Below are 11900 nucleotides of genomic sequence, written 5' to 3' on the forward strand. Positions count from 1 at the left end.
TGTTTCTTAACACCCGCTCACTTAACCTGGAAGCCAGCTGCACCAATGAGGAGGAAACACCATTCAACTGACGCCCAAAGTCAGCTTGCAGGTGCCCGCTAGAGCACGATGAGCCAAGTAAAGCCCCCCGGCTAAACCCTCCCCTGACCCAGACAACGCTGGACCAATTGTGCAACGCCCTATGGGACTCCTGGTCACGGGCGGTAATGACACAGACTGTAGTAACGCCACAACACTGTGATGCAGTCCCTAACTTTGTTTTTCTAACTTTAGGTGATAGATTTCCACCCATTGTTCTTCAGCCAGTACAATCCATCTCTTATCTACAATAATCACAGCCCCTCTCTTCTTTTCAACAACAACTGGTCAGTCTCCTTATGACATCTGGGTGTGGAAATCCCTTCAAAAGCTGTGTTCACACAGGATACCTGTGTAAATGCAGCCAAAAAGGCATAATACATCACATTGGGTTCTTTATATGATACTTATACATTGTGTCTTTCTGCAACAGGTGATAAGGAATGACGCTGGATTCTGGAGAGATCTTGGGTTTGGAAAGTATAGGTCTGATTTCATCAACATAGGTAATATAACAATATGTTTTTTCATTGACTGACTGACTGACTGACTGACTGATTGATTGAGTTATTTAGCCAATTTGAATCTGTGATCTGCACAGGTGGGTTTGACTGGAACACCAAAGGCTGAGGTTTGGAGGATGTTCACCTGTACAGAAAGTACAGAAAGTACCTGCACTGCAAGCTGATGGTGATTCACTCTCCCTCCCGAGGCTTCTTCCACCTGTGGTATGAGAAGCAGTGTGAGGACGAGCTGCCACCAGACAAGTATAAGATGTGTATGCAGACCAAGGCCATGAGTGAGGTCTCTCACAGGCACCTGGGGAGCTGTTCTTCACACAGGAGATCCAGGAGCATCTGAAGAAGTAAAAACTAGAAACTGCCCCATAACCACATATCTAAGATCAGACTACCCTATCGCTTATCCTAAACTTAACCATTAGGGGGTTACACAATATCTGACCCTGGACCAGTGGTTAGGGTAATGAAATCAAAACACCTGGAGAGGAGAGACATCCTCTGGGTTTTGTTGAGAGAACAATGTCTTTCTCCTTCTACAGACTTAACACAGGGCCTGACGAGGGAGAGTATAGGGATGAGACATGAACTTTGTCATGACATGACAGAAACTTGATTGACATTTTTTTTAAATGGTGATGTCAAGTAGGCATACTAACTCATTGTATGTCCTCTATTGCCACCTTCCTTCCTGTACTGAGTCTGAAAGCAGGGAGGTCAGAATAATATTTTACTGTCTTTGTTGTATTGAGACTGTCAGCTTCAGATTATGCCTGCTATGGACTTTCAACTCAATGAAAATAATATGTTTTGCTTTATAACCGTGTCTGAATATGCAATACAAGGTCATAATGTTTTAAAGTTTGTAGTTATATGAATTGAAATATGAATTTAGAGAAACAGACTGTCTAAGCATATTCATATTTAGGCCTACGGTACTTCCCTCTTCTTAAAACTGGTGGACACTGAATAAAATATCCTGGCAAATAAATGACCACATTTGGATACATAAGCACAGTGGGTTCCCAAACATTCTGTGTTACCCATCTAATAGATAAAACCATGTTTGTAGCCACAACCCAAGCTTTACCCACAAACCAGGAGGAACTGGCTGGGACCCAACCAACCAACCGACCTGGAGCCCATAACTTGGATAGATCAAGTAGTTAAAAGAATGCTGTAGTTAAAAGAATGCTGATTGCATGCACCATCCTAGCCTTTTATATGATTTGGGCATAGATGAGCAATTGCAGGTACGTCAGTATTTGTGGTGTTTCTGGTCTTGCATTAATAAATTGGGAGAGTCAATATTTCACAACCACTTCTCTCTGTCTCTTCCTGTGTGTGTCAGTGTGTGAGTGTGTGTTGTTTCTTGTTGTGTTATTTTTGCAGGATGCACAGACATAACTGGTGTGTACTCACCACTGCCAGTAATCCATGGTCAGACATGTTTCGACACAGGATAGAACACTTTGGCTTGGTAGAACCTCTATAAAAATGTATACTTGCCACACAGGCTATAGATAGATTGTTTCATCTCTATTGTCACCTTTATTTTCATCATCCTTCTAAGGGTCAATATAATCATAGTAAATGAATTGATAATAGTTGGTTTTTGTTCCATTGAACACTTTTCCCACAATCAAGAAGTGGAGTTTCCTGCAGTGATGTAATCTCAATTTTGCATAGCTAGCGGGAGGGGTGGAGCGAGTCAAACATCGGGCGACGGCTGTCGTATTTCCTAGCAAGCACGCGATAGGCTCTTCACCTGATCCCACCTCCCTATCATAATCACAGCCAGAGGCCTGCCTGTTTTATTACCGGTGTATTTTACTGGAAGGACCAGGAGATTATGAGCGTCTTTTTTTCTTGCTTAAAGAATCAGTTATATTATGAAGTTGGGTTGTGCGGATTCTAAAGGGTAATGATAGGAAAAAGTAGTGGTTTTAGGAATAGGGCTGGTTTGTTTTTTAGACAGTAGCCCCCCTTGATAAAAAAAAAACTAACATTTTGTTTTACATGTTTTTGGTTAGGTTTAGTAAGCCCTACAAAATCGATTTTCTTTTTATATTTGTTTTATTGTTTTGAACAAATAGCGAGGCATGTTCCACCGATAGGCTGTCTCACATCTCGCCGAAAAAAAGCAGACAGACGCCGGACGCTCCGGAGTCTACGGCTTTGTCAAAGACAGAAGTCCAGAGACACAAGATGTTTGAGGCTGGTAGAATCCCTCTCGTCCTTCTCGACGTAACCTGCTTTATCCTCGGTATGTAACCGACGTATTTACCATGTTGTTGGCAGTGTCAAGCCTTATAGAGTTCCTATTTCTATGATAAGTTATTCTGCACGAGTCTACTGTAGCCTAAACACCAGTTATATTGGAGGTATCTCTTTATTACGACTATTGTAGCTAGGCTACATTATGACTATAGGTGCATGGGTTACTTCTATCTAACATTAAGTGTCTAAGTCTCTTCACCCACGACTAAAGATGTTGTGGTCAATAACACTGTTATAATTAAGCAATAGGGGGGGGGGGGGGGGGGGTATGGCCAATATAGTACGGCTAAGGGCTGTTCTTAGACACGACGCAACGCTGAATGCCTGAATACAGCCCTTAGCCGTGGTATATACCACAAACCAATCGAAGTGCCGTATTGCTATTATAAACTGGTTACCAACGTAAATAGAACAGGCAGTAAAAATGACTTTTTTTGTTTTACCAAGGCTTTCAGCTAGTCAGCATTCAGGGCTCTAACCACCCGGTTTATAATAGCATACAACACACAGTATGGATGTATGTTATAAGAACTAGGGCCACGAGTTTTTCCTAACCCATGTCTTGACCAGGTAATAACATTGTGTTCTAGTTTTAGCTATAACTTATCTTATAACCTATAGCCTATATTGTATTCGATCATTCAGGCCCACAAGGTGTATTTGTTGATTTGAGTGTAGCCTTCTGGTTGCATATTAAACAACAGTCAGAGGGGTAGATCATGGGTTCAATGGGGTTCGGTTATTACATATTGACCACAACATGATTATGCCATTATCCGTAGTGTGTTTTCTAAAGTGTATGTGACTAATTCTCAAATTGGGGTACATTTCATATCCCTCGACTGCGTAGATGGACTCTTGATCTCGTGGTCTTTATCTAAACGCGGTCTGGATCTGGGTCTGGGTCTTAATAGACGTACTCTAATATAGGGATTTGGCAAAAGGATCATCACACCATAGCACCGGGTTTTTGAGTTTTGGGTTGTTTTTTGCCACACATTTTAGTGTAACTAAAGATGGTGCAGTATTTTGTGATTTCGTGTGATGAAAGACAGTACAACACTACTATTATGAGAAAAAATAGTTTGTTTATGCCACAGGCAGGCTACAGTCGAGCAGAGATGGAGTCAAAACTGGAACTCTGTGAGAAAAACAAGACCCAAGCCAACCATCTTCAAACATCATAAAAATAATGTTGGCCCTCCGGTTTCCTCATTTTAAAAAGCAAGGTTGTCTAGCACTTTCGTGTTGTCTCATCCCTACTTAGTCAGATAACTCCGACAAGTCTTGTCAAGATATGGTACTTAGTGCGGTTAACCACGTGATCCTAAATCTGTGCCTAAGTGCAACTTGGAGTAAGTGTCTAGTGTAGCACTTTAAAACAATATCTGAATTTTCCCCACCTTTTGTGACCAATTAGAAGCAGTCAGAATGTTCAACGAAGGATGGCACATTGTGTCCATACTCCCCAAACGGGACAGGCTCTAATCAAAGACCTGTGATTGCTACACTCTTAGAAAAAAGGGTTCCACAAGGGTTCTTCAGATTTCACCATAAGATTACCATTTTTGGTTCCAGGTAGAAACCTTTTTGGTTTTAGGAAGAACCCTTTTAGGTTCCATGTAGAACCCACTGTAGAAAATTGTTCTACATGGAAGACAAAAGGGTTCTAGTATGGGGACAGCCAAAGAACCCTTTAAGGTTCTAGAGGGCACCTTTTTTTCTAAGAGTGTAGTTAACTAATTTAGGCTGGAATCTGCCGACAGGGGTTGAATGTGCTTTACTGGCCAGAATCAAGATAGAGCAAGTCTGGTCGTGTAACCTGAGTGATTCAAATAGCAAATTAAGTTACTTCAGCTGTGAAGAGAGTAAGTGGGTTGAATAGAAGGGTATTTTAAGAAGCAACAACCCTAGGTCGAAATTACAACAAACTTGGTTGAACTTTGAAGCTGATGAAGACTGACACTGTGAATTGGGAATCGTGGGTCGTAGTATATGTAGCCTTCTGCTAGGTACAAATAAATGATGCAAGAGAGATGGCTTACCTCGAGAGACTGAACGAGATATCAGGACATGGAATTCTTCATTGGTATCCTATTGTATAGTTAGACCTGTGTTTTCCATATTTCGCTTGGTGAAGGCCTAATTGTGAACATGTTGTGGAGTGTGAGAGATCAGATGAGAGCAGTGTAGCGTAAGAGAGTAATCCACTCTGTTACAGGTGATTTGGACTGTCTGGCTGAGTGTCAGAAGCATTTAGACGTCCATGCCAGTGTAGCACATGGAGATGTGTGAAACTTACTCCTCAGCTTGAAGGGTCCCCCCGCTTTTCGCCAGCCACCGACTGGTAAGACGCTTCAGGAACGCGGTCACGTGCTAGCAAGGTAGAGCTACTGGGTTCGATCCTCGGTGTGAGCTGAATCAGGAGGAAGTGGTACTCACTAAGCAAGCATCTCCATCAAATCATGTTATCGTTAGTTAGGCCAGCTAACCTTAACTGAAACATCCTGCGCTGACTCATCGACTAGCTAGCCTGGTTGCCAGTCTGTTTCAGAGTAGTAAGGCTCATTCATTTTAGAAACAGGTGTTCTCTGATTTTCCTATTGTTTTTGTTCACTTATGGGGGTTGATATGCTGTCTTTGGGGGTTGATATGCTGTCAACTTACTTTCTAGACTCTCTTAATTAAAGAACGTGTTGTGTCCCTCCTTTATTGAATGGACTTTTACATGTATTTGTTACCTTGGTAATGAGTGGGCTATTTGGTAAGGTGAGAGGGAGGTCAGAGCAGGAGAGAATGGTATAATCAAATCAAGTGAAAGCATGAACAAGCACGCCTTATTTGCATATTGATTTTCATCAGGTTTTGCCTACCAAGTTCCTTTTTCCTGTGACGGTTTGGTCAACAGCGTGTTTTACAGAATTACAGCAGAACCTTAAATGTATGTTTACAAAGGCTAGTTTGAGCTAGGAGACCTATTTCTGATTATCTCTATCTTCATTTGTCTCTCTCTCTCTCCAGTCGGGCTTCCCTTTGTGATCCTCACCCCTCAGCACAATCCCTTCAACAGGGGTTTCTTCTGTAATGATGAGTCCATCAGATACCCCCTGAAAGAGGACACCATATCCTACCAGTTACTGGGGGGAGTCATGATCCCTTTCACACTGATTGTGGTAAGTCATTACCTTCGCTCTGTTCTCAGATGTTCTCTTCAACATATCAGGTATTTGTGTTTTAAGTGTTTATGGTAAAAGTACAATAATTTGAGACAATATGTCAATCTATTCGATTCACCTCAGTTAAAGATGACTTCTCTTGCTTTCACAGGTAGTCAGTGGTGAGTGCCTTGGCGTCTATATGACTCATATAAAGACCAAATCATCCTTGGGGACTAACTACGTGGCGCGCATCTACAAAGCAGTGGGCAGCTTCCTGTTCGGGGCTGCTGCTAGCCAATCACTGACGGACATTGCCAAGTACTCGATTGGTCGTCTGCGTCCCCACTTCCTGGCTGTGTGTAAGCCTATGTGGGACCGTATCAACTGCATTGCTGGAGGCTACATCGAGAACTTCACCTGTACTGGGGACAAAAACATGGTGGATGAGGCCAGGTACAGTAGAGGCTTCCTAGGGTTACATCCCAAGAGATGATATTGCTGCAAAATCGAGACTGAAAAACGTTGAACTCTACTGGTAAATGTAAGCTTGAAAGATGTTTACGAGGCTGTAAACCCAGTTTCCCCTAATCTTTTTTTTGTCTTCTGTTTTATAGACTTTCCTTTTTTTCTGGTCACTCATCCTTCTCTATGTACTGTATGCTGTTCCTAGCAGTAAGTATAGCAGTGGGCATACTGTGCTCATTGTTACATACAGTGATGCTACAACAGTTCAGTTCTTTCTCTGTCCCCAAGCAATAGCTCCCTTTCATGATGTTGATGGTGTCCTTCTTCCCTCTCTCTTTTAGCTGTACATCCAGGCCAGACTGCAGACAGAGTGGGCCAGGCTCCTCAGACCCACCATCCAGTTCTTCCTGATGGCAACGTCCATCTACGTCGGGCTGTCACGCGTCTCAGACTACAAACACCACTGGAATGACGTACTTACTGGCCTCCTGCTGGGGGCGATAGTTGCGATACTCACGGTGGGTAGCTAGCTATAGGCCAACGGTTCCCAACCAGTTTGCCTTGAGGGACTCTCATGTGTGCCTCAAAACTTTTTAACACTCACTTATAAATGTGACCTGTGGAATGCACATGGAATTTTGATTTGGGAGCACTACTGCCTGTCAGACAATACATTTATTTATTTATTTTGTACCTTTATTTAACTAGGCAAGAACAAATTCTTATTTTCAATGACGGCCTAGGAACAGTGGGTTAACTGCCTGTTCAGGGGCAGAACGACAGATTTGGACCTTGTCAGCTCGGGGGTTTGAACTTGCAACCTTCCGGTTACTAGTCCAACGCTCTAACCACATTAAATGGCACATGGTTACGTCTGTATCGTTGTTTCAAGTCCAGTGCGCTCAGGCTGGTGTTACATTTGTATCATTTGACTTTGTCTGTGAAAACCATTAGCACAGGCAAGTCTGATTAGGCTTAGCCAGAATCATTTATTTCTTAATATATGGCTCTGGGCTTAGCTATACTGCCATAGAAACAAACAGAGCATGGCATTGAGTTTGTGACTGCACCTTTACCGTGCAAAGAAACACTTGTCTGTAGCCCAAACCATTCAAATCTGAAGAACTATTTTACAATTTTCTGGCTCAGATTCGCTATTTAATCTATAAAAAATGTTTGTCACAGAAAATAGATGATCTGCAGTATGGATCAGAGGAGATGGCAGTGATTACCACTAAATACATTCATAGGCACATTTTAGGTGTGCCGCCGAATTGTATTTCCCATCAAGATGTTCCACGGTTTAAAAAAATGTTGGGAACCACTGCTATAGGTTATAGACACGGGTGGGCCTGGGCACTGGCCCAGCCAGATTGACAACAGGCCCAGCCGATTAGGGTAAACACGAGAATGTAAGTTGATAGCCACTTGTTGTAGTTCATTATTCACATTGACACAGGTAGCTAGTTAAATGCATAATAGTGGGCACCTTATGTTTCTGCATGGAATTATATATGAACAAACCATGTAGTACCATTCCTTTAGAGACAACATCATTCATGTTTATACTGTATCACTGCAAGTAGTTTCCTCGGTTTTTGTCTCCATTGTATAAGAAATGCTGTCCTCTCCTCTCCCAACATAGGTGTTCTGTGTGTCCGATTTCTTCAAGACGCCTGTTGATCCAGTAGAGATACAAGAGGAGACGTCCCACCCCAGTCTACAGGACAACCCTGCAAATGGGATCCACTACGGAAGCACAGAATGAAGCTCTGACTACAACATGGACAATGCATTGAGGACAAGTAGCATGTTAAGCTAGCTACAACTACTTGCCATCCGCTTCAGAGGACTATGGTTATTTATTTCCATGCCTTTCAGGTCATTGGCATTGACTGTCGTGGAAATATCATGTTGCCTGAGCCCTGTAGACAGATGTTAAGTCCTCTCAGAGCCAATGATCTTGCCTATGTGTGTTGAGCTAACGGTCCTTGTGTTCAATTCCTGGTCTTTGTGTGCAATTGCGGTGCGAGGTCTGCTCTTGTTGGAACAGTTGGGATTGCATTGGTTTGAGGATTGTGTTTGAAATGAATGATATTCAAGTTTGTTACAGTGAGTAATGAGTGTCCATGTGTGTAGCCTGGCCAATAATAAGTCTTACACCTGGGAATGAAATACCACGACTGTCCCAAAGCTTAAATGAAAGTCAGGAGACTTACTGAGCTCTGCAATGATGTGCTATGTACTGTATATATATTTTTTAATACTGCCTTCGCCAGATTGTTGCTGACACTTGCTCAAAGCTCCCTGGAAACTCCTTACACATGTGTCCAAGTGTAGAAATCATGGCGACAAATACACAAATTAACTTTTTGACATTTGTATGCAAATGCACTGTTGTAAAAACAGTGTTTTGAGCTTTTCGGAAAACAAAATGCTAGCTATGTGACACAAATAAAGATGGAATTCCATTTTGGTACTTTGGTACAACTGTGTCTGAGACACATTTTGTGAACTGTAGAAGTGTGTGCGTTGCTTAGTGAGATCGTGAGGAACTACCCATACAGAAAGTCCAAAACCCTAACTGTCACATTGATGTAAATAGTTGTCATCAATGGATTTCCCTATATGTAAAGGATCTCTTTTAGAGGTAAGAGTTAGGTGGGGCCCAGGAGGTAAGGCAGGGTGGGGTCAAAACACACGGACCATATTCCTTTCCTAATGTTCCTCAAGAGCCAAAGTACAGACTTCAGACGAAAATATAGAGGCGTACTCACCACAAGTCTGGAACTACATATTTGTGTTCTGTCTCACACTCAGCTGTTGTGGGTGTGTCCTCAACTTTCAGCCACACCCATAGACATTATGGACATGCAAATGGTAATTAAATCATCTTCAAATTAATAACATTCTTATGTAACATGCACCATAGTCCTTTCACTAACAACTGCTGTCATTGCTTAGTTGCTGGCCAGCAACTGCTCAAACAGTGAGGTACTATCAGTTATACTACAGTTGAAGTCGGAAGTTTACATACACCTTAGCCAAATACATTTCAACTCAGTTTTTCACAATCCCTGACATTTAATCCTAGTAAAAATTCCCTGTTTTAGGTCAGTTAGGATCACCACTATATTTTAAGAATGTGAAATGTCAGAATATGTCAGCTTTTATTTCTTTCATCACATTCCCCGTGGGTCCGAAGTTTACATGCACTCAATTAGTATTTGGTAGCATTGCCATTAAATTGTTAAACTTGGGTCAAACGTTTCAGGTAGCCTTCCACAAGCTTCCCACAATAAGTTGGGTGAATTTTGGCCCATTCCTCCTGACAGAGCTGGTGTAACTGAGTCAGGTTCGTAGGCCTCTTTGCTCGGACGCGCTTTTCAGTTCTGCCCACAAATTGTCCATAGGATTGAGGTCAGGGCTTTGTGATGGCCACTCCAATACCTTGACTTAAGCCATTTCGCCACAACTTTGGAAGTATACTTGGGGTCATTGTCCATTTGGAAGACCCATTTGCGACCAAGCTTTAACTTCCTGACTATCTTGAGATGTTGCTTCAATATATCCATATAATTGTCCTTCCTCATGATGGCGTCTATTTTGTGAAGTGCACCAGTCCCTCCTGCAGCAAAGCACCCCCACAACATGATGCTGCCACCCCTGTGCTTCACGGTTGGGATGGTATTCTCTGGCTTACAAGCCTCCCCTTTTTCCCTCCAAACATAACGATGGTCATTATGGCCAAAAGGTTAGATTTTTGTTTCATCAGACCAGAGAACATTTCTCCAAAAAGTACAATCTTTGTCCCCATGTGCAGTTGCAAACTGTAGTCTGGCTTTTTTTTATGGCGGTTTTGGAGTAGTGGCATCTTCCTTGCTGAGCGGCCTTTCAGGTTATGTTGATTTTGGACTCGTTTTACTGTGGATATAGATACTTTTGTACCCGTTTCCTCCAGCATCTTCACAAGGTCCTTTGCTGTTGTTCTGGGATTGATTTGCACTTTTCGCACCAAAGTACGTTCATCTCTAGGAGACAGTCTCCTTCCTGAGCGGTATGATGGCTGCATGGTCCCATGGTGTTTATACTTGCGTACTATTATTTGTACAGATGAATGTGGTACCTTCAGGCAATTGGAAATCGGAGGATGAATCAGACATGTGGAGGTCTACAATTTCTTTTCTGAGGTCTTGGCTGACATCTTTTGATGTTCCCATGATGTCAAGCAAAGAGTCACTGAGTTTGAAGGTAAGCCTTGAAATACATCCACAGGTACACCTCCAATTGACTCAAATTATGTCAATTAGCCTATCAGAAGCTTCTAAAGCCATGACACCATTTTCTGGAATTTTCCAAGCTGGCAGTCAATTTAGTGTATGTAAACTTCTAATCCACTGGAATTGTGACACAGTGAATTATAAGTGAAATAATCCGTCTGTAAACAATTGTTGGAAAAATGACTTGTGTCATGTACAAAGTACATGAGATGATATTTATCATATAGAGATGATACTCATCATATTCAAAGGAAAGGAGCAATCTGCAGTTGTTTCAATCATTTTTGTACTTATAAATTAATATATACCCATTTATTCTTGAAGAATATAACTTATAAAAGCCTCATGAGCTAGGTTTAACTGTCATTCCCCATCAGAACCCAAAATATTAAGTTGTTTTACTCCAATGTCTGTAAGCGCCCTACATTTAAACACTATACAGCCTCAAACCATGTTTACAACTATCATTTTAATATCATGGATGGTCAGTCCTTCCAGTATGCATAGCTCTTTCTAGGAATTTGAGTGGTAACATTTCTCTTGATCAGCTTTTTACCAAAACAGTCATGGGATCGCCGCTCTGCAGTTTGGTCCTTTAATTTCTCTGTTTCAAAGTTCTCATGAGACTACAAAGGGTAAGATACTACTTTAAAAAATCTATTGAATAGACGGAAATGTAATGTTCACCATATGATGTTCATGTGAAATACATTTATGTTCATGTGACTTTTGAATTGATAAACTAAGTGACTATACAAGCTGGTATTGTTTATTTGATTTAATAAAGGGTCTGAACCACTGATACCGGAGAAAGATCTTTAGGATAAAAAAATACAACACTACAATTCCTCTCTACTAGATGAACCAGTTGTCATGGTTAAGTACGCATGAAATGTGCAGAGGTCAAATGTGGTTTTGAATACCATAAACGGACGGCTACTAAACACAAAGAAAAGGCACATACACATTCATATGGTTTATTTAACCAGTTAACTTCCACTTGGTGTTCTCAAACTTGAAGATCTCATCTCTGTTCAGGTTGGACTCGCTCAGTTTCAATTTGTGATCAGACTCGTGTTTCACTTTGATAAATGTAACCATATCTTTATCACTGAGCTTGT

The 11900-nt window shown here is 41.6% G+C and overlaps 1 protein-coding gene across 1 annotated transcript; it reads left to right on the forward strand.

Annotated features, from left to right (window-relative positions):
- Positions 1-2035: 2035 nt before the first annotated feature.
- On the forward strand, positions 2036-8986 carry LOC110525945 (phospholipid phosphatase 1). The gene is made up of 6 exons (XM_021606472.3): positions 2036-2862; positions 5898-6049; positions 6204-6487; positions 6649-6706; positions 6841-7017; positions 8145-8986. The coding sequence occupies exons 1-6, from the start codon at positions 2805-2807 to the stop codon at positions 8265-8267; spliced, it is 852 nt and encodes a 283-aa protein (XP_021462147.1). The 5' UTR covers positions 2036-2804; the 3' UTR covers positions 8268-8986.
- Positions 8987-11900: the final 2914 nt, after the last annotated feature.

The sequence above is a fragment of the Oncorhynchus mykiss genome, chromosome 6 (genome assembly GCF_057628025.1).
Source record: "Oncorhynchus mykiss isolate SJ-2025 chromosome 6, ASM5762802v1, whole genome shotgun sequence".
Lineage (NCBI taxonomy): Eukaryota > Metazoa > Chordata > Actinopteri > Salmoniformes > Salmonidae > Oncorhynchus > Oncorhynchus mykiss.

Coding starts and splice junctions, on each gene's coding strand:
- LOC110525945 (XM_021606472.3), top strand. CDS start 2,805: ATGTTTGAGGCTGGTAGAATCCCTCTCGTCCTTCTCGACGTAACCTGC. Junction 2,863..5,897: donor CGTAACCTGCTTTATCCTCG/GTATGTAACCGA, acceptor CTCTCTCTCCAG/TCGGGCTTCCCTTTGTGATC. Junction 7,018..8,144: donor CGATAGTTGCGATACTCACG/GTGGGTAGCTAG, acceptor CTCCCAACATAG/GTGTTCTGTGTGTCCGATTT.